This window comes from Eubalaena glacialis, chromosome 2 (genome assembly GCF_028564815.1).
Source record: "Eubalaena glacialis isolate mEubGla1 chromosome 2, mEubGla1.1.hap2.+ XY, whole genome shotgun sequence".
In the NCBI taxonomy this organism is placed as follows: Eukaryota; Metazoa; Chordata; class Mammalia; order Artiodactyla; family Balaenidae; genus Eubalaena; species Eubalaena glacialis.
Genome location: NC_083717.1, coordinates 145,476,764 through 145,501,307, shown reverse-complemented (window position 1 = coordinate 145,501,307; position 24,544 = coordinate 145,476,764). Strand labels below are relative to the sequence as shown.

The 24,544-nt window shown below is 38.0% G+C and overlaps 1 protein-coding gene, 1 non-coding gene and 1 pseudogene across 6 annotated transcripts in view; all 3 read left to right on the top strand.

Moving 5' to 3' along the window:
* The window catches only part of L2HGDH (L-2-hydroxyglutarate dehydrogenase), a 48,619-nt gene extending 27,235 nt beyond the window's left edge, over positions 1-21,384 (top strand). For 4 of the 5 annotated variants that reach the window (XM_061180817.1, XM_061180814.1, XM_061180819.1 and 1 more), the window contains 5 exons: positions 190-224; positions 8,332-8,499; positions 9,397-9,554; positions 10,649-10,780; positions 19,393-19,623. In XM_061180817.1, coding sequence (XP_061036800.1) covers positions 190-224; positions 8,332-8,499; positions 9,397-9,554; positions 10,649-10,780; positions 19,393-19,588 — 689 coding nt within the window. In that variant the 3' untranslated portion in view covers positions 19,589-19,623. Of the gene's footprint in view, positions 1-189; positions 225-8,331; positions 8,500-9,396; positions 9,555-10,648; positions 10,781-19,392; positions 19,624-20,866 lie in introns of those variants that run through there. The other variant, XM_061180815.1, reaches the window with a different exon arrangement.
* Positions 3,779-5,919, top strand: LOC133085465 (histone PARylation factor 1-like; annotated as a pseudogene).
* An 89-nt stretch (positions 21,385-21,473) lies between the features above and the next one.
* LOC133086118 (U1 spliceosomal RNA) lies at positions 21,474-21,637 on the top strand. The gene has a single exon (XR_009699890.1). It is a non-coding gene; the product is annotated as a U1 spliceosomal RNA (small nuclear RNA).
* The last annotated feature ends 2,907 nt before the right edge of the window (positions 21,638-24,544 follow it).

Here is a 24,544-nt window from a genome sequence, read left to right as displayed (position 1 = left end):
CAGAGTTTTGTATATTGTCAAATATGAACTAGTTTAATCTTGTTACTTGGTAAAAAACTTTAGAATGAAAAGTAGGGGGCAATAATGGTTATGACAGAGACAATCCTTTAAATTTATTACTAGAATAATATTTCATTTAATGTAGGCTTTCTTTTGCTAAAAATAAATCTTTCACTAATTTTTTTTCAGGGATGAAATACCCAATTGTTATAAGGAATACAAAGGTAAAGATTCTTAAGCAAAACTACTTTCATCTACTTTATCTACTGTCATCTCCTTTCTTAAAAAGTTGAATTAACCACAGTGCTGTATTTTATGTCATTGAATGAAGTTTGTCTAATGTAAAAGTTATTCAGAGAGAAATCCTTTGAGAGCAGTGTAACAGCTTTCATTCTAAGAAGGGTTTCAACTTGGAAATGTCTTCATGAAGTGATTGTGCCAGCAAAGGATAGGATTATAAGCACTTAGAGTAATAAAAACTGGTAGTTTTATTGCTCTGCCTACTTATCTACATTAACTTATTAACTGTCTGCTAATGAGAAGACTTTGGGGGCAGGGAGCAGGTTGTGCAGAGAGAGATGGACTGCTTTTCTTCATCTTCTCATAGTCTAAAACAAGAAGTATTGAATGGCATAGAAGCATTTCGTTAGCTGTATGTTCACTGAATGATCAGAGTTCAGTCAGGAGAGTAGAGTCATCAATGAGTATATTATAGGAATTAGGCCTTACACAATTTTTTAAAATATTTATTTATTTATTCTGGCTGTGCCGGGTCTTAGTTGCGGCACGTGAGATCTTCACTGTGGCATGCGGACTCTTAGTTGTGGCGTGCATGCGGGATCTAGTTCCCTGACCAGGGATCGAACCTGGGCCCCCTGAATTGGGAGCGTGGAGTCTTCCCTACTGGACCACCAGGGAAGTCCCCTTACACAATTTTTAAAGGATCTGGGGAAGTGCGGGTTCAGAAGGGGAGTTGGTAGATCAGAGGCATCTCCAGCCAGTCTGAGAAGCCACGTGTGTCTAGCTGCTGAAGTGGGAATGCAAGCAGGAAGCTCATGAGGAGATATGGGGAGCTCTTGCCTCTGTCTCTACCCAAGCAGTGGGCTGGAGCAGTGCTTGATCAGTAGAATCGGTAGTTGGGAAGCTGAATGTGGAGCTGTAATTTACTCTGCAGTGGGTGTTTGTCACTTCACTGGACTAGAATGACCTTCAGAGAATAGTGGCTGCTGCTGTACTTCTGCCTGCCAAACCATATGCAATTCCTGTTTGGTCAGCTTTAAGCTGGAACCGTATAGGGAAGCATTGTCGTTCCCAGCTTAACCAGATCGACACAGTATAACCCCCTGCAGTCCACCCCTTTTCAACTTGGCATCCGTTCACACCCCTTATAACCATATTTAACTTCCAAATAAAGAGAGTAGAAAAATTATGCTTCCATCCACAAGGTGCAACTATCTTCCATACACCTGAAGACATGCTTACTCTCCAAAAAAGATACGAAGTCTACTTTATTGATCATGAATGTTCATTTCTTTTCTAGCTGAGTCACTCTCCCCCTTTGAGATCCTGCAACTTAAATACTGAGATAAAAGGTTAACCACAATTCAAGCGTCTTATATTAAATCAGTAGTTCTCAACTGGAGGCAGTTTCTCCTCCTAGGAGACATTTGGCAATGTCTGGAGACATTTTTATTGTCACATCTAGTAGAAGGGGGGCAATGCTACTGGCATTTAGTGGGTAGAGGCCAGGAATTCTGCTAAACATCCTACAATGTGAGAGACAGGCCCCCAGAACAAAGAGGTATCTGGCCCCAAATGTCGATAGTACTGAAGTTGAGGTGTTACACAATGGGGAAGTGACAGAGATGGGTGTGTCAGTCGTCTAGGGCTGCCTTAACAGAACACCACAGACGGGGTGGCTTTAACAACAGAAATTTATTTTTTCACAGCTCTGGAGGCTAGAAATCTAGGGTCAAGGTGCCATCAGGGTTGGCTTCTGGTGAGATCTCTCTTCTCAGCTTGTGGACGACTGCCTTCACACTATGTCCTTACGTGGCCTTTTCTCCGTGTGTGCACATGTGCAGAGAAAGAGCGGGAGAGAGCAACCTCTGGTATCTCTTTGTCTTATAAGAACACCATTCCTGTTAGATTAGGGCTCTACTTTTGTGACCTTATTTAACCTTAATTACCTCCCTACACGTCCTGTCTCCAAATACAGTCTCGTTGGGCATTAGGACTTCAACGTATGAATTTGGGGAAGACACAATTCAGTCCATAATAATGAGGATAAAGAAATAATTGGGTAATTTATAGACAAATATATTTATTTCAAAATAAGGAAGAAATACCCATAGCCACTACACTCCTCATTTCTGTCGCCAGTCATGTGGTCATAGCTGATAATTATAATTTCCTTCTTCCACTACTCATTCCATAGTCCCTTTGCCCTTGGCAAGCATCTCAGCTGGTCATGGTTCCTAGTTTGGTGGGGTAACTCAAACTTTCATTCCTGAAGTGTCTGTGCCATTAGCAGCCCTGCCTGTTTTGGGTTGTGGTACTTTCTATTAACTTTTATAATAATACATGGGAAAATTAAGACATGTCCCAGGAGAGCTACATTCCAGACGTACTCCTCTTTATCATCCCTGAGCCCTCTATGTGGTAGCAACTCAGTTTCTCCTTGAGAGTCAGAATCAATTACCCCACTCAGTACAGTAATCCCCTCTGCCTATTGATTCACTGGCAGGGGGAACCCGAAGTGGCCAAGTATGGCAGTATCAATTTCTAACTTAATGCAACCATTGCTTATTCTCTAATGGAAACGTTTTTCCCTTGGGAACTAAGACCTCTAGACCATCAGAGCCAAAAGTTGTAGGGATAGGAAGCAAAAAATTTTACTGTAATAGTAAGGAGCTACTCCCATTTTCTACCTCTTGATTTCCAGGCCTGTGAATCCTGGCTATGGGAGAAACAACACCATATATTAGTCACTGGTTTAGAGCATGTAGAGAATCCTGGAAGACATTGCCCCAGGCCTGTAGGTGTTGCCAGCCAACTAGTGCTGTTATTGAATCTTCAAAAGCCCATTCTACTTTTTGTCACCCAGCAGCTTCAGGATTGTGGGGAAAATGATAAAATCAGTGCATTACACAAGCATGAGCCTATTGTTATACTTCATTTCCTGTAAAATAAGCTCACTGATCAGAAGTAATTCTTCTAAGTAAAATACCATAACAGTGAATAAGGCATCCTATAAGTTCACAGATGGTGGTTTCCATAGAAGCATTGTGGGCAGGGAAGACAAATTTGTATCCAGAGCAAGTGTCTATTCCCGTGAGCACTGAGTGCTGCCTTTGGTTTTTGATTGAAGTGGTCCAGGGACCATATCAGTGGCTCTGTTGATTCCGCTGTTGGCAGACTGAACATTCAGCAGTGGCTGTAAACAGATCAGCTTTGGTGAGTAAGTCCATGTTGCTGAACCCTTGCATTACCTCCTTGCTGCCATAAACATTTAGTTCATGAGCCATTGGGTGAGGACAGGGGTGCCTGGGGAAAGAGGCTAGCTAACGTCCACAGAGCAGGTCATCTTGTCTACTGATTATTAAAATCTTCCTCTTCCATGATCACTCTTTAGTGAACATTCATATAGTACTCAAATATCTTTTTTTATCTGAGCCTGTTTGGAGAGGTCCATTCGCATACCTTTTCTCCAGAGCTCTCTTTTCTGACCATCCAGCAAACCATTAGTCATTGCATATGAAGCAGTGTAAATCCATACTTCTAGCCATCTCTCCTTCTAGGTAAGATAAATAACCAAGTATGACGTTCAGTGTTCTGCCCCCTGGGAAGATTTCCCTTCACTACAGTCCTTCAGGACCACTCCCGAGTGGGGCTCTGGTGCTGTAGCTGTTCATTTTCAAGTGATGCCAGAATGTTGTGCAGAACCATTTGTAAACCAGGCCTGTATTTTTTTCTTCCTTGGTCAGCTGATCACAGAGAACTTTCCATGGGGCCATGGGGGCAGGCTGAGAGGGAGGAGATGATTTAGCAGTAGAGGTCATGGGAATTTGAGCCACTTGCCTGCACAACTTATGTGTGCCTACAGGACCTATACAACCCTTATCTTGTATATTCCACTTCCTCTTGATGACAGAGTGCTGTGTACACACCCAATTTTACGGCTTGGTGAGTCAGACAATACCTAGTTCATAATGGGTAGTTCACGTGGTTACTTGGTGACCTGTGGTTGGGTGTTGAGTCAAAGGCAGAAGCACTTTCTCAAAAGGAGGCTAATTACCTGCAGAGGATGGTATAACTTTCCTCCAAAATCCTAAGGTTCTGTACTGTGATTCCACCTCTAGGGGCCTACCACAGTCTCCATAAAACATCACTATCGGCCACACACTTCAGCTACCATCAGAGCTGCTGGATCATGTGGCCCAAGTGGCAGAGCAACCAGGGTCTCCATTCAAAAAAGGATGAAAAAGCAGAATGGTTGGCAGCAGTGGGAAGTGCAGGCCTGGTGTGGAGGAGCAACAGTGTGAAAAAACATTTGATGTGAAGGAGGAGTAAATCCTGTAAAGCTGATGTCTCCAGTGACTTTAAAAAAGAAGTAGAAAATCATCATAAGCTTTCTCTGCCTGAAGATTTCTTTTTTTATATATAAATTATTTATTTATTTTTGGCTGTGTTGGGTCTTTGTTGCTGCACGCGGGCTTTCTCTAGTTGAGGTGAGCAGGGGCTACTCTTCATTGTGGTGCGTGGGCTGCTCATTGCGGTGGCTTCTCTTGTTATGGAGCACGGGCTCTAGGCGCGCAGGCTTCAGTAGATGTGGCACGTGGGTTCAGTAGTTGTGGCTCGCAGGCTCTAGAGCACAGTCTCAGTAGTTGTGGCGCATGGGCTTAGTTGCTCCGCGGCATGTGGGATCTTCCCAGACCAGGGCTGGAACCCGTGTCCCCTGCATTGGCAGGTGGATTCTTAACCACTGCGCCACCAGGGAAGCCCTGCCTGAAGATTTCTATCACTTCTGGAATTTCTGTGAAGAACTTGATCCTGAGAAGTCGGCTGATTCACTTTTCTGCAAGCCTTGGCCTTCGATTAGTGGGTCTTTGCGAAGTATAAAATGAACAAAAAATCAGCAAGCCCAATATTAACCTTCACTGGAGATTTTTCTATGACCTTCCTGAGTTCCAGACTGTTATTACTGGAGATAATAAAATTCAGTTCCACATGGGGTATTTCAGGGAGTCTCCTGATGAACCTCCTGTATATGCTTGTACAGATGGAGCAAAGAAAAATTGTATAATTGATCAAAATGGAGATAATGTGTTTGCTGCAGTCAAATTTGTTTTGAGGAAAAACTTAGGTAACATAAAAAGAAAACTAGTCTCTTGAAAAACATAGATGAAAACTGCACAGAAGCGGCCAGAGCACTGGGTTACTCATTGGAACAGAGAACCATGAAGATGAAACATAGAAATAAAGTCAAGACAAAGACTTTTCATGATGCAGGCTTAGTTGTCCCAGTAGATGAAAATGATGCTGAGTACGGAGAGCTCCCTGAAACAGATGCCAACTTCAAGGGAATTTGCAAGACAATTGTTGAAGCACAAAGTGATAAGGAGAGACTAAAAGCTTTTGCTCTCATTCAGCGATGACTTTTGTGCAGTTTGCTAGTGATGAATGGGATTATGGGATGGGGCTTAAGTGGGAATGGACTTCCTTGTTATGGTTCAGACTATTGTCATAAAGTTACCTGCCAGCTTTTACCTCTTACCTATACTCTGTTGAAGAGAAGTCTCTTTGCAGAAGTTATTGAAGATTATCTGGTAAATAGGAGTAAAGAAAACACAGACCAATTTGCAGCATGAATGAAAATTGGCTTTCTTTGGTGTATAATACTTTAAAGCATTAATATTAAACCTGTGATTTTTTGTTTTTAAGTAGTACATAAAATAAACTGATGGAAATGTTTACTAAAAACTTTTATAAAGCTAAAAAAAAAAAAAGATTAAAAGTCTGCTTCTGCCCCTGCCCTCATCTAAGGAACATTTTCACTAGAGTACGGCATCATGTGATGCAAGATATGCAGGGGCCTATGGGATACCAGTGGTTATGTATTTCACCCACATTTGCTATAGTTGTTGCTTTTATTTTGACATTTTCTTTTAGTATAGTTAAATAATATAATTTAAAATTTAAAATATAATTTTAATATATATTTTAAATTATAAAGTATAATTTAAAATGTTGAGGGACTTCCCTGGTGACACAGTGGGTAAGAATCCGCCTGCCAATGCAGGGGACACGGGTTCGATCCCTGGCCCAGGAAGATCCCACACACCGTGGAACAACTAAGCCCGTGCGCCACAACTACTGAGACTGTGCTCTAGAGCCTGCGAGCCACAACTACTGAGCCCATGAGCCACAACTACTGATGCCTGCGCACCTAGAGACCGTGCTCCACAAGAGAAGCCACCGCAATGAGAAGCCCATGCACCGCAACGAAGACTAGCCCCCGCTCGCTGCAACTAGAGAAAGCCCGCGTGCAGCAACGAAGACCCAACGCAGCCAAAAATCAGGTAAAATTAAATCTTTAAAAAAATTAAAAATAAATTAAAAAAATAAATAACTGGAATTGTTTAAAAAAAATGAAAAAATAAAAGTTTGAGTCAACTTATCAAGTTGAACATCTGTGCTTTTATGACAGGTTAAAAGAAAATGAATTTTTAAAATAAACTTTTGGGGAGAGGATTTGCAAACTAAAGATTTATAGATTGCATATGGGGAAAAAGTCTTTCATTTATGAAATAACAATAGTAATGCATAGTTTATTTTTTTAAAGAAATTTATGTTTGAACAAATAATTCAATGTAAATTCAAAATTTCCATTTTGGGTGTGAAATTAATGTGTTATTGAATTTAATAATTGTTCCGTGTATAGCATAAACTGATTTCAGAGACGTATGACAGTTTTTAATCATTTTTTTCTTCAGAATTGTTCCTTGAGCTTTTAAGAGAGAACTTCTAGGTTATTGCATTCTGGTACCATTCTATAAATTCTCTTATCTTTACATTTATAAAGCTCCTCTTCATTTTATGTTCTAAGAACAAAGAGTTGCTGACCTTTAAAGCAGTAACTAGAAGATTTATATCACATAAAGAATTTTTTTGTACTTCTGGTATATAACTCTAGATGAACAGGAAAGATACCAACCTACTTTTGTTTTTGTTGACATGGTCCTTTGACTTCAAGCATCTTACCACTTTCATGGTTTAGTCTAGCTAATTTGAATTCACTACAAAGAAGTTTCATCTGATTTTTATCATCAGAGTGACTTGTATAACTCTTGAAAAGATGCTTATCTTGGTAGCTTAGCAAAAATAGGATGCACACGGAGATAAAATAAGGCTGAATCAGTAAGGGCTACAAAGAAAGAACGTTGAGGCAGGTGAGAACTCCAAGGCTTCAGAAATAGGTCCTCGGGGAAGGAGATGTAGGAACAAATTACCTGAAGCAAGAAGGTGTTAGTTGTCTCCTCTGTAAGAAATAAAGCGATAGAAATTAGAGTGTGGTGGTGAATTAGGGTTAAATGAAATCCTTTAGGAAATAGAGTTGCAAATTGGCTAACCCTGGCAGAGTAAAGCTAAAAATATGCAGATGATAATCACAAAATAAAATTTATGAGAAAATACAGCCTAAGATTAGCAGTCTCCTAGTCATTAAAGCAAACCTTGACTGTAGTGTGCGTTCTCAGTAAATGTGGGTTGAATGAATGAGTTTTTGAAAGTAGCCTCAGTTTGCAAAGTAGATACTGATCAGGAAGCAGAAATTGGTTGGTGGGTAGGTTACAGTTGGAATTGTGCAAGGTTATTGAGTAACAAGATCAATTACTCCTAGGTAAGACAGGAGAAGCTATCTGAAATACAAAGGAAGCCAAATTGGTTGGGGCCACCTAAATGAAGTTTGCTACTTCATGCAACAAGTAGTTAAGTTCCGTGCTAGGTCTTAGTAAAATCCGGGTGTATGTGTGTGTGGCTTGTTAGGTATCCTCACTAGGTCAACCACTATATCTCTAGATTAAAGTACAAAATTTAAGGTACATCCTCTTGTGTGCCACTGCCCTAAGTTCCTACCTGCCACCTAAATGCTGAAGAACTTATTTTGCTGATACTTGTATTTAATTTTCTCTTTTAAAAGGAATAAAAAGAAAGAAGTCCATATCTATGCCCTTATTGTTTTTTCTATCATCTATCCGCCCTCTCCCTCTCCCCCTCCTCCACCTAATCTTTCTACTTCCCACAAGTCACTGTTCTTTTCTCTTGCACTAGGGAGAGGAAGTTCGATGTCAATATGTTGTGACATGTGCAGGACTTTACTCAGACCGTATTTCCGAGTTGAGTGGCTGCAATCCCAATCCGCGAATTGTACCATTCCGGGGAGATTACCTGCTCTTGAAGCCAGAAAAACGCTATCTTGTAAAAGGGAATATTTATCCAGTAGGTAGTGATGCTTCTGCCTTCTCAAGATGGTTGTGGGCAAAAAGGGGAATGAAACAAAAACTTTTCCCAGGGTGAGAAATAAGATATTTTGAAGGGCTTTTGGTGCAATCATTCCACCTGTTTCTCTTGTGGTTGAATCCCCAAATCTTTATTCCAATATCATAGTCATTAAATTATAATGACTTGCCCACAAGTACAGGAAAGCTTGAGTGCACCATGGGAAGGGCTGTGAAAAAAGAACCCAATTCTTCCACTTCTCTGATGGAAGGCATACTCATAACAGAACTTTTCCTTGTAGCATGCCCAGATGCCAACCCTCTTTCTCAGTTCACTGTCTATAAGTGCAGAAAAGGGGATTTGGCCACTGTGTAGTTTCATGGTGCAGAGAAGACAGAGCCGTTTAAATGAAAAGCTCATTCTCCTGTCTGGAACTACTAGGTTGAACAACCAGTATTCAGCTATTTAATGTTTTTGACCTTGCCAAAACTTCCATTTCATCTGTTCCAAGTATTGCATTCCCACTTTACAAAAGCCTGTGCTATGAAGGTGTATTTTTTTCCAGCAGCTCTGATTTTATTTGCCACCCACATATATCCCTACTTGGGGAGGGTGGAGGTGGGGAATAACCTAAAGTAGGACAGTTGTTTTTTTTCTTTACCCAGAAAGAGAAATAGATGGGACAATGTGCCTTATTGTCATAGCATCGGATTTCCTGTGTGGCATTTCTAGGCAGAAGCATGTAAACAGAAAAGTATTATCTGAGTACAGATCAAAAGTAATGCAAATCAGATGCATGGGAAGAAAGTGTTTTATATTACCAGTTGAATGTTTGCATGTGTAATAAAATGCAGTATGAAATGGGGCTAATAGTTCTTTGCTCTGTTAAATCCATAGGTCCCAGATAGCCGATTTCCTTTCCTAGGAGTTCACTTCACACCAAGGATGGACGGCAGTATTTGGCTAGGGCCGAATGCAGTTCTTGCCTTTAAACGAGAGGGTTACAGACCCTTTGACTTCAGTGCCAGAGATATTATGGATATAATTATCAAGAGGTAACTTTATTTCCTTAAAAAAAATGATTTTATGTGCTTTTATTTTTAATATGGGAATTTTTTCTTTCTCGATATTCTGTTTATTGGATAAATCTTCATATTTGTGATTGGTATATTGGTTTTTTAATTAATCCAAATTAAGAGCTTTGTGGAATAAGCATAACATTTTAACTACTTCAAGAACACTCTGATGAGCCAGGGTGATGTCTTGGTTAAAAAGAACAATACCAAGAGCCAAGAGCGATCACACATCTGAGAATCCAGATCTTGTTTTGCTAACCTTCTAGCTGAGCTTGAAAAAAAACAAGTTTCTCTCAAAATCAGTAGATGGTTTACTTTGATAAGATCATTTCAGGCCAGTCACCATGATTTTGAAAACCTCTGGAGAAACTGCTGATAAGCAAGATTGTTTCTTTTTGTGGAAGACTAACAATACTGCTGTGTTGACCTGGAATGCAGATTGTTTACTATTGTAAGAAATAACTCAGTGAAGTGTTTTGTCCTTTTAGCACTGTTGCTCTCTAGAGGGTTTCACATCATCAAAATCACTAGAAAGCTTTTAAAGCTATACTTGAGTTTTACCCTGCACAGATTCTGAAACAGGTTTAGGATGTGGCTTCCTAGCACGTATGCTTGTAAAAATACAGATGTGCATAGGTTCCCCAGAGTCTCACTTGAGAATCACTACTAGAGCATCTTACCTCTGGCTGACTAAAGAAAAGTAGGGTAAATGTCCCACATGTTTAATGCCATGATTTAAAGATCTGTAATGCCTTTTAGGTGCGTTTTGAAAGCATGTAACATTGCATTAGAAAGCCTTGATGTTGGCAGGCTTTATCCTAGTTTGAAACCAGCATTCCCTGGGAATTTGAGTTTGAATGGTGTTTACTTTTAGAGTTTGGAAGGTATCCCTTTGATGAAGTTTCCTTCTTATGTAGGCCAAAAGCTGATTTTCTTTTAATATGTGGTTTTTCTGACTTTGCATAGATTTCTGTGATGCCACACCCCACCCCCAAATCTAATAGTTGTAAAGGTGTTGTATGATAATAAAGAATTCCTTTCTCTCATGAAGATTTTATTTTCTTTGCTTTCAGTGGCTTGATTAAACTGGTGTTCCAGAATTTTTCCTATGGAGTTAATGAAATGTACAAAGCCTGTTTTCTCAGTGCAACAGTGAAGCACCTTCAAAAGTTTATCCCTGAAATTACTGTCAGTGACATACTTAGGTAAGGAAAAGCCGTAAGGGTTGTAAATACAGTCATGTCCTAGGTGAACTTGGGAGGTGGGTCTGACTTGGTGATTTGTAAGCACACTTTCAATCAGTGTGTCCACTGAATTTTTGTGTGCTCTCTCTTTCCCAACAAGCTGTTCATTCCCCTTGCAGTTTGGGCATTGCTGCATCATGGCCCTTAGTGCTTGAACTAGGTCCATTCATGGTTATCTGGACTACCTTACAGCATTAAGCTGAAATCTCCATTGCAGTTGTGTTATGATGCCACCTTCACCTTTGTGTCTAGCTATCACTCATGATGAACATCTCACCTGAAGTTTTTTTAATCTCCCTGGCCACTTACTCTTGTGATTCCAAAGCCTTCTGACTTTTAATTCTGTATAAGATTATTGATCACCATGTTACCTAATTAGGTAATAAGCATATTAAAACATTATACTTTGATTGATTCTTAAAAGCTTTTAGAAACATACTCATACCTGGCATCTTACCTTGCTTCCTCTCTACTTATTTTGTTCTTTCTTGGATCCTACTTCCCTCAAGGACTATTTGCAGAACAGAAGTGGGAAATAGTATGGTAGCAATCATTCTAAGTCCTTGCTATGGGGGTGTGGGGCAAAGGAAGGATTACTTTAAAAAAAATGTTTTTTTCTTAAAGATAAAAGGCTTTCTGGACTTGATCTATACCTTGTCCTAAATACCACACAAGCCTATTTTCTTTTTGGTGGTATTTTTAGGGTGTTCATCTTTTTCCCTGAACCAGCCATTTGTTAGGCCTAATCAGCAGCGGTCTTTGAGATCCTCTCCTCCCTGAATCCATCCCGCAATGAATCTCTAGAGCACTAAGTGTCTGTCTGCTCAGTAACAGCTGCTGAACTTGCCTGGTGGAAAATATCAGCAGCTCGACTCTGTATCTGGGAAGAGAGCAATAATCACGTCAGCTGTCTCCCTCAGGGGAGCCTCCTGGTCTAAATCTGATTCTCATGTATCATTCTCAGACCAGCCTCTTTGAATCCTTAGAAGAACTATTCAAACCCAGCTAATGTTTTTAACTCTTATCTCTCTCACCCCTCTACTCACCTTCTGAAATAGAAGGGATAAAAATATCTAGGCTTTATGTTCTTTCACTCACCTATAAATGAAGGCTTTTATGTTTTCAGTGGTCTGCTTTAGCAGACTTGTTATGTTTTATATCTGAAAATAGATGGGTCAAATCTAGTATCTTTTACTGCTGTTAATATTCCTTGGAAAACACAATAGGTGGGCATAGTGAATTCTGTGTATAAATAGTTGCAGTGAATTCACTACCCAGATTTGATTACCGCTCTTTTGTAGAAGCCTGAGGAAAACTCTTTAGACCAGTGGATTTCACATGGTAGAACTGAACCTTGGGGCTTGTGGGTTTTGGTGAATACCCTTGTCTCTGGGTGGAAAGGTGTGAATTTCAGTTACCAGTTTCATTACCAGGTAGTAGAAAAGGGCACACAACACTGTAGGCAGGTGCATTTGGGGACAAATTCAACCCAGTCACAGATGAGTTTCTCTCTGAAGATAGAGAAGCTGAACATATTCAGCAATTCCATTTGATTCCTGTAGCTCTTAAATGTAGGAAATTATCAGTAACAAAAAGAAAATTGTAGAAGATATGTTTGATACCATTTATATGTTTATACTGTGTATGTATATGGATTGCACATGTAATGTGAAAATAAAAACAAACATGAGAGTGATAAACACCTAATTAAGGAGAGTGTTTGTCTCCGGGGAGACAAGAGAATGGGATGCAGAGAGTTTGACAGGGGGCTTCTGTCATATCTATAATGCTTATTTCTTAAGCTGTTTGGTAAAAAAAAAATTGGTGTTCATTATGTTATTCTCCGTACCTTGTTATATGCCTAGAATCTTAAATAATAATAATACAAAAAAATAAAATCAATAGACTTCCCCACATTTTGAAGCCCAAGTCCTGTTTGCAACCAGTATAACACCATAAGTGCTCTATCATTAATATTGGGGGGGCTTCCCTGGTGGCGCAGTGGTTGAGAGTCTGCCTGCCGGTGCAGGGGACACGGGTTCGAGCCCTGGTCTGGGAGGATCCCACATGCCGCGGAGCAGCTGGGCCCGTGAGCCACAGTTACTGAGCCTGCGCGTCTGGAGCCTGTGCTCCGCAACAAGAGAGGCCGCGATAGTGAGAGGCCCGCGCACCGCGATGAAGAGTGGCCCCCACTTGCCACAACTACAGAAAGCCCTCGCACAGAAACGAAGACCCAACACAGCCATAAATAAATAAATTAAATAAATAAACCCAAAAAAAAGTTTAAAAAAAAAAAAAAAAAGAGCTGACTAGAGCTTGTTAAAAAAAAAAAAAAAAATATTGGGGAAGAAGCATATTAGGCAGTTCTGGGTAGTAAAAAAGAACCAAAGCAACACTTTTAGTGGGATGTTTAGCTCAAGATGGTGTCCTTTAGTTGCAGTAGCTACCAAAGGGGATCCAGTTTGACTTCTCATTGCCCAGCCAGAGTATCTTGGGCAATAACTTACCAGTGAACATTAGATTGGAATGTAAAGTTATAACCTGTCAAATGTATGCATTAGGTATACAAACTTCTCATTATTAAATGATGATCTCTAAGGTTCCTAATTTTAGCTCTAAAGTCCTTTAATTTGTTCTGTGATTGATTTTGACATGGTAATCTAACAGTAGTTTGTATCTGTTAGCATTGTAAGGATGTAAAATATGAAGACATATTTACCAAGATCCCCTCTTTTTCCCACACTTCATTTTGAAAATATCTTCTTGGAGGAATTCTGTAGTAAATTTTCAGGCAAGATGGTTTCATTGTAAGTGATAGCTAAAGACTACACTATTGTGAAATGCAAGGGTAAAAGCCAAAAATCCTGCAATAAGGGTGATCTAGACCCTTTTGCAAAAAAGGGTTTCTCGTTCTTGGTACTGTTGACATTTGGGACCAAATAATTCTTTATTGTGGGGGACTGTCCAGTTCATTGTAGAATGTTTAGCAGCATCCCTGGACTCTACCCACTAGATGCCAGCAGTACTCCCCTAGTATGACAACCAAAAATGTCTCCAGACATTGCCAAATATCCTCTAGGGGGCAAAATCTCCCCTGTTTGAGAGCTACTAGTCTAGAGAATTTGGTAACCCTCACACTACAAAATACTAATAAGAGAGTCTGGAGAAAATATAATAAAAATCCCTTGAAATACTTATAGCTGAGAGTGCAAGAAAATAAGGGCATCCCAGAAACGAAAACAGAGAGGAAATTGAATACCCAAGAACTAAGAGGAATTAGTGCTGATGCTGACCTGGAAAGGTGGGGAGGATTTTCTGATTTTGATGTAAATATAACTGAGTTTTATTTTTAATTGATATGTGATTTACAGACAATAAAATATGCAGATCTTGAGTGCTCAATGAAGTTTGGAAATTGTATAAACTCATGTATCCACCACACAAATCAAGATATAAAACATTAGGGACTTATATTTTAATTGCTACTCAAGTGCTGGAAAGGAAGCCCTGGGTCTGTAAAAGGTAAAAAGTTGGAACTGAGATCCCTTTGTAAAACCAGGGACTGTGGAAGGGCTATACCCTCAGTGAAAAGGAAGTCTAGAAAAAAAAATCTCCTAAAAATCTAGAACCCTGGGCCTTCCCTCACAAGTACTTGGAGTTTCACTTTGTACCACTAGTTTGATCTAGGAACTTTAAGCTGAGAAATGGATCTAGCTTAAAAAGTAGATCCATTCTTATTTGGATCCTGCTTCAGACTAACACTTCTCCCTCTCACTCTCTCACTTTAAACAGATTAGAGTGAGTGAAAATCAGGGTAATTTGACCACAGACTGAATATGGTTGACACTAAGCAGTTAGTAGTTTTGTATTAAGAATCCTTTTAAGAGAAATATACATTGAAGTGAAATGATATGCCATCTGGGGTTTGCTTTAAAATAATCCAGTGGAGAGAGGTAGACAGAGTGGGGATATAGATGAAATAAGATGGGCTGTGTGTTGATTATTACTGAAACTGGGTAATACATACACGGGAGTTCCTTATACTGTTCATTTTACTTTTGTACATGTTTAAGATTTTCCATTAAAAAAAAAAAAAGGTGTTCCTAGAATGGTTATACACCTGGAGTGTCTGATAGAAGCGAATATAAAACCTCTGTGGAGGGACATAATTTCAACCCAACACCCCCTGCTGAATAGGAACTCACCAGCAAAAGTTCCAAAGCACTATAAGTGAGAGTAAGCAGATAGAATAAATACTAGAATTAGACCTCTAACAACTTTGGGTAATAGTAATATTAGAAACCATAAAGTAAGTATGCTCCAATGAATTTTTTAAAAAAGGGAATGAAAAAAACTGAAAAAGAATAATAATTTAAAAAATACCCTAGGCAAATTTAGAAACCAAGTAATCAGAATTTCTAGAAATGAAAAATATAGTTCTTAAATTTTAAAACTCAAATGATTAAGTTAGACAGCTGGTTGGACCTCCCTTAAGAGAAAATTAGTAAATTGGAAGGTAAATCTGAAGAATTTAGAGAACAATGTTGTAAGCTAAAGATGTGCAAATTAAGACATGGAGAAGATGAGAAGATTCCAGCCTACATCTCATAGGAGTTCCAGAGAAGTTGAGAAGAGGCAATACTTTGAAGAGAAGTATTTGAGAATTTTCTGGAATGGACAAAAAGACATAAAATTCAAGATGCACAGTGAGTCCCATCTGAATTAAAAAACTAAATACAAGAATGTAAATAGATTATATAACTTCCAAATAGTAGAGGAAGAAAAAAGAATGTAGAAAACTCAGTAAGTCAAGAAAGGAGGTGGGAAAACTTCAGAAAAATATCAGGTTAAATAGCATAAAATAATATAGTAGAAATCAAATATCAGAAATTATAATAAATGCAAATGTGCTTAACAGTTAAGACAGAGATTATCAGGTTGGATTTTAAAAACCCACCTATGTGGGGCTTCCCTGGTGGCGCAGTGGTTGAGAATCTGCCTGCCAATGCAGGGGACATGGGTTCGAACCCGGGTCTGGGAAGATCCCACATGCCGCGGAGCAACTGGGCCCGTGAGCCACAATTACTGAGCCTGCGCGTCTGGAGCCTGTGCTCCGCAACAAGAGAGGCCGCGATAGTGAGAGGCCCGCGCACTGCAATGAAGAGTGGCCCCCGCTTGCCACAACTAGAGAAAGCCCTCGCACGGAAACGAAGACCCAACACAGCCATAAAAATAAATAAAAACAAATAAATTAAAAAAAAAAAAAAAAAGCTTGCATGATCTGCCCTCTGCTACCTTTAAAAAAAAAAAAAAAATCCACCTATGTGTTAGGCAAATGCTTATTCAAAGAAAGATGAGTCCTAGGTTCATTTTAGATAAAAGACGCTTTAAAGTAAAAAATTATTGTTAGAAATAAGGAGGGTCACTATAAACTTGTTGCATATGATAACAGAGCTATGAAATACAGAGAACAAAAACTGACATAACTGGAAGCAGAAATCAAATCTACAATTGTGGTGGGTGATTTTAAGACATGTCTGTTGATAGACGATAGCTCAAGCAGATAAAATATTAGATTTGAGGGGAATTCCCTGGTGGTCCAGTGGTTAGGACTCGGTTCACTGCTGGGGTCCAGGTTCAATCCATGGTCGGGAAGCTAAGATCCCCACAAGGCACTCGGCATGGCCAAAAAAAAAAAAAATTAGATTTGAATAACACAATTAAAACACTTGATTTAGGGACTTCCCTGGCAGTCCAGTGGTTAAGACTCTGTGCTTCCAAGGAACTAACATCCCACGTGCCATGCGGCACGGCCAAAAACTTAAAAAACAAACAAACAAACAAAACCACTTGATTTAAGGGATGCATAGAACTCCCTCACCCCCGTTATAGAATACTCGTGTTATTCAAGCCCTCACAGAACATTTACAAAGGCTCAAAATGATCTAAGCCCTAAACCAGTTTGTCAACAAAATTCAAAAACTGGGCATGGAAAAAGCATGTTCTCTTGTTGCAATCCAGTTTGGTTGAATATTAATAACAAAAATACCCTTCCTTCACATTTGGAAATTAAGATGGAATGGTTGACTTGCCCTATATCACCATTCCCAATTTAAATATGCTCCTGTGAACTTCTGTTTTTAGATTAACAGTAGATCCCACGTGAGTTTTATAAAATACTAAATTGTCCTATTTGGAACTGGCCAAAGATGTCAGTTGTAGCCTGTCATAGCTGTTTTATAGCCCACAGGATTATGCCTGCCACAGAATAATAAAGCAATAAATACAACACTTCTCAGAAGAATGAGTGCCGTTAGATACATATTTACCTGTTGTTTCTAGACATATTTAAGGGTCTAGGGCTTGCATTTCTATTAAATTTAGCTACAAATATGGCAAAATATGTGGCTACAAATAGCATTAAACAGTTAAATATAGCTAAATTCACAAATATTAAATTTGCTGAATCATTTGTTCTTAGCTATTAAAATAGAATTTAAAAGTATTGAGAGTTAAACAATTAAAATTTTCTATCCCTATTGAATACTTCCTATGTACACAAATCTAGACATGGGGGCAAAATAGGGCTGTTGTATAAGATTCAGTTCTGGCTCTGAAGATGTTTATGGTTTATTTTACCTGAAATTTCAAAATTATAATATTCATCTCAAGCTGAGATATTCTGAGGGGGAATGCCTATATGTAATCATGCAAAGAAAAACCCTGAAATTTCATTAAGTGCTGAATAGGGAGCATGAAGAATTTGGTAATTTAAACATGCCATGTTAAATAGTTACTTTAGTTTGAACTAAAGTGAGTTTCTTAGAAAAAGTTAATCTTCTATATTTTTTTTACAGTTTGGATTATAGGTTTTGAATACTTGGGCAGGAGTGTAGGGGATGTCGAGAACATAGTTGATGTTTGTAAGAGGAATAAATAAATATAGACACATTTTTAACTGTAGTTAATCAGTATTAACTTCTATTTGCTTAGAAAGAGTAAGGAGAATATACTAACTAAACCTTCATGGAGAGGAAAGTTTTTATTTTGAACACTCAACATCAGTAGCCAGTCATGCCACTGTGTGTCCCCTGCATGTTGGCTTTCTGTGAGATAAAAGGAGAAGGACAAGAAAACTCATAGAGATGCTCACAACAGCAACAGGAGCATTATCCAAGAAAAGACAGGAGAAATGCTGTTTTGATTGGTTGAGAGAAGCTACAAACACAGAATGTACAAAATAGACCATACACTGGCTAATAGGCTGTTATGTATCCTTACTCTAAGAAATTTCAGCTTCAGTCCCATTCTGTCTTTTTGTGCTGTAAGTGTTGTATCTGATTCTTACTTGGAAATCCTTACAGCTCAAAAATCTCCTGTCCAGATTCCCTGCAGTCTTCTATATTACAGATTACTTTTATTACAGAACCTTTCACCCCTGTTGTTGTAATTCTTATTTATCTCTCTACAGATGAACTGTATAGCTATGTAACTTCAGGCAAGTTACTTAATCTCTCTATTTTCTTTGCTGTTAAATATAAATGGTATCAGCCTCTTAGAGTTGTTGTGAGGATTAAATGAGAGAATTCCTAGCATGGAGTAAGCACTTGGTAAAAAAATAGCTATTATTATCATGATCTCTCCTCAGCCAGGCTGAGGTCTTAGAGGGCAGTGCTCTCATATTGTTCTTTGTATCTTCCTCAAGTGCTTATCTGCATCGGCCCAGAATCAATAAAAAGTGTTTAATATTGTTGCCTGATTTCTTGAGTCTTGCTGGTGTGTATAGGCAGCTGTTTGCAAACTGGGTTTTCTTAAGCAGTTTCAGAGGAGGCGCTTTTGGACTCCAAAAATATTTTATCCAGATTTTATCTGTAAACTTTATTTTTAAAACTAAAAAAAAAAAAAAAAAAAAAAAAAATCTAATTTGTAAACTCAAATGTTGTAAAACAGAACTTTTAATGTTAAAGGCTCTTACTGTATTAACATGCTGTTAATTCATTTTTGTGCTTTTCCTTTAATTAAGAGAGTGTGTCATTTCTCTTTAATTAATTGAAGGTTATCCTTATATTAAATGCTAAACCGTTAAAAATCAAAACAAACTACAAAGCCAGAATTTGCTGCCATTTGCAAATATTTTTTTCCATAACTTTTAATAGTGTACAACCAAAACAAAACATAAAAATACTTAGAATTCTGTAGCGCATGTAGGAATGTAGCTGACACACATAATTCTTGCTTTCTTTACTTTGTATTATCTTGCTTTCTATTCTAGTGACTGATTTTATAATAAATTCATTTTGTAAATTTAAATAAAAATACATCTATTCTAATTAAATATGGGTTTATCTGCTACTTTTGGAAAGAACCCATTTGTGTATTTTAGGGTAAGGATATATGCTTGACAGGCTACAACTGGCAGCCTTTGGCTAAACACAAACCTATTGGGTTTTCACATAATCGTGCATTTAGAAGAATAAAGACTTTATTGCTTTAAGAATACTTTGAAACCACTGACACGTATGTAAAGTGTCCTGTCGCTTCTAGTCAGATGACTACCACTCTTGCTTTTGCAGAGGTCCAGCTGGAGTAAGAGCCCAAGCCCTGGATAGAGATGGAAATCTCGTAGAAGATTTTGTATTTGATGGAGGAGTTGGGGTTATTGGAAATCGCATTCTTCATGTGAGAAATGCACCTTCCCCTGCTGCCACTTCTTCCCTTGCAATTTCTGGAATGATTGCAGATGAAGTACAACAAAGATTTAAATTGTAAATAATGAAAGGAGCTAGGTATGCATTTTAATCTCCACGTTCAGCAACAAGAATGTACTAACTACATTCTTTAAGTTTCATTTAAGAAAAATGGTTTAAAATGTCATTTTTAGGTATACCATTTAGATAACCACTGAATTTTTTAAATTATGTAATGTGGAAATAATAATTTTTTAAAGTCCATGCTCTTTAAAAAGGTACAGTTGTATCTGTCCTGAATTCTTGACTTTGTTAATGACCTGTCCTCACAAACCATGATCTAGAGATTTGGCTTTTTTGGAATTTCTGGGAACTACAGCATGAAAAAGTGATTATTCCCTTAACTTTTTGGCTTTATAATATCTAAGCTTTTGATCTTTCCTAGACAAGAAAATATATTGTAGGTTGTAAACCTTTTAATTTTGAAGAGTCATAGAAAAGCTCACATCATTTAGAGCAACAGTATTTGTATTTGGGAATTTAAAATTGTTGATTCAAATACATGAAATTTCACATTTTGAAGTAGTTTGAATAAGATTCTATCTTAGCTACATTTGTAAGAAATAACTTTGCAAAAGAAACTCAAAGCATTTATTATTCCCAGTTTCTTTATAATTGACTTGGTCTGATGTCATCCCTAAATCTAAACAGCAGTCCACTCTGAGTATTTTGCTTACTCTTCAGTCTTCTGTGGTTGAGAAACTAAAAGAACTTAGAATCCTGACACTGACATACAGAACTTTGTAATTTAAAATAGTATTTATCTCTTATATATCTGTTCTTCAGTCATACCAAGGTTCTCAAATGTTGGCCAAGATCACTAATGATTCATGCCTACTTGACTTTTCCAGAATCCTATAAACCTTTATGAGGATATTTCTTCATTTTGGGGAAATACCTACTTTTGAGGCATTCACTTTTGTACACCGCAAAAGTGCCTTACAATCATGTGTATTTCATGAGTATTTTAAATTGTTGCCCAGTGCCATACTGTATACTATGTACTATATATGTGTGTGTGTGTGTGTGGTATCTGTTGAAATGATTCTTGTAATTCAGAATGTTGGAAAATAGAAATATAAATGAAAATAGGGTATAATATGGGGAAACTTATTGCAGAACCACCATTTAGGTGAGAAATTTTCATCCATTCCCTCACATATACTCTCTCTGGATTAATCTTCCAGTCTTCATTTTTTCTTTCCTCTCGTCTCTCCAAAACTGTGTGATGGATGAGTTAGAAAGATGAGCATTTTGGTTGATAGCAAAACTTACCAGTTTTCTTCCTTTTCACTTCAAGCCAATGATTACATTGACTGAGCTACCTCATCAATTAATTTGAAAGGCTACACATCATCAGCTCGTGTTACAGAATAGCACATCTCAGGTGAATAGATTAGACAGTTCTTCAACACTTGGGATGAGAATACTGAAAGCAGTTGGAAAGTATTCACAGAGGAAACAAGCCCTAATGGTTCTTCATAACAACTGATTCCTCCAAGAAATGTGATACACAGGGTATTTTCTGTTTCATTGCAAGACTATTAAGAGATGGAAAATATTACAATTCTCTATTTCATTAACAGTAAGATTGCATATACACTAAGCTGTGAAAGACTGAAGTTATAAAAATAACTACCCTAATTAAAGCAACCCCCATTCCATTTGGGTCTTTACCCCAAAAAATACAAGTGAAAAAATTATTGAAAGCGTTTTGAATGTGTAGATTATTCTATTTGTAAAACGTTTTTATTTATGTCAATAGAGTTTTGTTGTGGAATAATGCTATAATATTTAAAAGTTTTGTGTATTTCTAAGAGAGAAGAATTGTATATTAATATTAAAAATATTTTAATGAGCTTTGGCGTTGTGAACATAATTTTTAGTTTCATAAAAACTCTGATTCAATACTTACCTGGGAGGGGATATACCATGATCATGAAGGTGGTTTTCCCAGGGTGCAGCTCATGCATTGCACTCCGGATGTGCTGACCCCTGCAATTTCCCCAAATGTGGGAAACTTGGCTGCATGATTTGTGGTATTGGGGAACTGTGTTTGAGCTTTCCCCTGTTTTTTTCTGTTTTAACCATAGAGATCCTTCAAGACCGTTTTCTAGGGGTCCAGTGGTTTGTGTTTATCTAGTACTGAAGAGAACCTTTAGTGTGTCATCCATTTAATGTGGGTACTGGATGGTGGTTAATATGACACAGGGATATGGAGAAATAAGGATTTTTTTAAAACTCTGATTCATATAGATTTTGAACTATCAATAGGCTTTAAATAGCAGCCAAGCAAAAAAAAAAGCTTGTATTTGTGTATAATGTAAAAATGAGGTAGAGTAGTTTATTTTTTGGGTAAAAAGTGGAACACTAGGGACTTCCCTGGTGGCGCAGTGGTTAAGAATCTGCCTGCCAATGCAGGGAACACAGGTTCGATCCCTGGTCCAGGAAGATCCCACATGCCGCGGAGCGACTAAGCCCGTGCTCCGCAACAAGAGAAGCCACCGCAATGAGAAGCACGAGCACCGCAACGAAGTGTGGCCCCCACTCTCTGCAGCTAGAGAAAGCCTGCGTGCGGCAATGAAGACCCAACACAGCCAAAAAAAAAAAAAAAGTGGAGCACTTTCCTACTTACAAAAAATGGCTTTCCATTTGGTAGTGGTAGCAATATCTGGCTGACCTCAGTGTCATCTTCATACCCAGAGTACCAGGGAACATTATTTCTGTTCCCTAGTAGAATGTATATAACATACCAATACACAGTGCTTTTTCCATGGGGAGGAGGGCAATAAGTAAATCAATCTTTTGGAATTTCATACAAAATTATTGTTCCTCTCGGGAAGACATTTTTGGTATGCTACCTCTTACACGGGGTTGGGGTTCTGGGCATGAGCCTCCCATATGGGTTATAGGGCAAATGATCTGTCTGAGTGCCTGCTCCAATTTCTTTCCAGTAGGTGGACTGTTAAGAGGACCAGAGTTAGCTACAGCAACGGACCATGAAAGTGAATGACAACGACATTTATTGTTTCCTGTGGCATTGCTTTGGTTTGCTACTGAGTGGCAGCACTTGTAGCTTTAAATAAATGGAGGAAGTAGGAGAGAGTAAATGGGAGAAATGTTAAGTCCTCCTTGAAAATGTTTTACAGTGAGAATATTAGTGGTAAAATTTTTACTGCCTTTTAAAATTTGAGATGTGCTTGGGTCATTCAAGTTATCTCCTTAAAGCCATTCTAAATTCTAAAAAGACAAGTAAAATTACAATGAGGTATCACCTCACACCGGTCAGAATGGCCATCACCAAAAAGTCTACAAATAACAAATGCAGGAGAGGGTGTGGAGAAATAAGAACCCTCCTACACTGTTGGTGGGAATGTAAATTGGTGCAGCCACTATGGAGAACAGTATGGAGGTTCCTTAAAAAACTAAACACAGAGCTACCATATGATCCAGCAACCCTACTCCTGGGCATATATCCAGAGAAAACCATAATTTGAAAAAATACATGCACCCCAATGTTCAATGCAGCACTATTTACAATAGCCAAGAGATGTAAGCAGCCGAAATGGCCACCAACAGAAAAATAGATAAAGAAGATGTCGTATATATATACAATGGAATGTTAGCCATAAAAAAGACGGAAATAATGCCATTTGCAGCAACATGGATGGACCTAGAGATTATCACACTAAGTGAAGTAAGCCAGACAGAGAAAGACAAATATCATAAGATACCGCTTATATGTGGAATCTAAAAGAAAAAAAAAAGACACAAACGAACTTACTTCCAAAACAGAGACAGACACAGAAAACAAACTTATGGTTACTAAAGGGGAAAGGAGGTGGGGGGAGGGATAAATTGGGAGACTGGGATTAACATATACACACTACTATGTATAAAATAGATAACGTACAAGGACCTACTGTATAGCACAGGGAACTGTACTCAATATTATGTAATAACGTATAAGGGAAAATAATCTTAAAAAGAATATATATATATATATATATATATATATAATGTGTGTGTGTGTATAACTGAATCGCCGTTCTGTACAACGGAAACTTATACGACATTGTAAATGAACTATACTTCAATAAAAAATTTAAAAAAATTCTAAAGATATGTAAAATTACTATCAGATTCTTAGTATGATAGCATATTAATTTTAACTCAAATTTATGATTGAGTTTTTGTTATATATCCATAGGCCCTCTCTCTCATGGTATCAGTGTGTTTAATACTTCTATTTTTCAACACTTGAAGCATGTGTTTCTAATGAGGTTGGAGTTTTTCATTAAAAAAAAACTTTTAATTAATGTTTTGAATAAGTACAACATTCATATAGTTGAAAATTCAAAAGTCATAAAAAAGTACACAGTGGAAAGTCTCCCTCTGTCCTCTAGCCCCCCAGTTCTCATCCCTGAGGCAACAAAACTTGTCAATATCTTGTGCAGCCTTGCAGAAATATTTATATATAATAAAATACTATCCATTTTTTTTACACAAGTGGTAGGATACTCTGCATACTGTATTATACATCCTGCTCTTTTCTCTTTGCGGTGTATCTTGGAGAATGTCCAAGTGGCCTGAACACAGTGGCCTGGTTCTTTTTAAATGACTTTATAGGTTCCATTCTCTGGATTTATTATTTGTTGAACCAGTCCCTTATTCCTACTGATGATTATTTAAATTGTTTATTTCTAGGGTGTTTTTTTGTTGTTGTTTTGCTGTAACAAACAATACCGTAATGAATAATACTGTGCAAAGTCATTTCACATATGAGCAAGTATACCTATAAGACATGTTCTTAGAATTTATTGGGTCAAAGGGTATGTGCCTTTGCAACTTGGATGTTGTCAAGTTGCCCTTGATGGAGATTGAACCAATTTACCAATCTCACCAATAATCTATCAGAGTACCGGTTTCTCCATATTCTCACCAACATAGTATATAATCAAACTTTCTGATCTGTGCT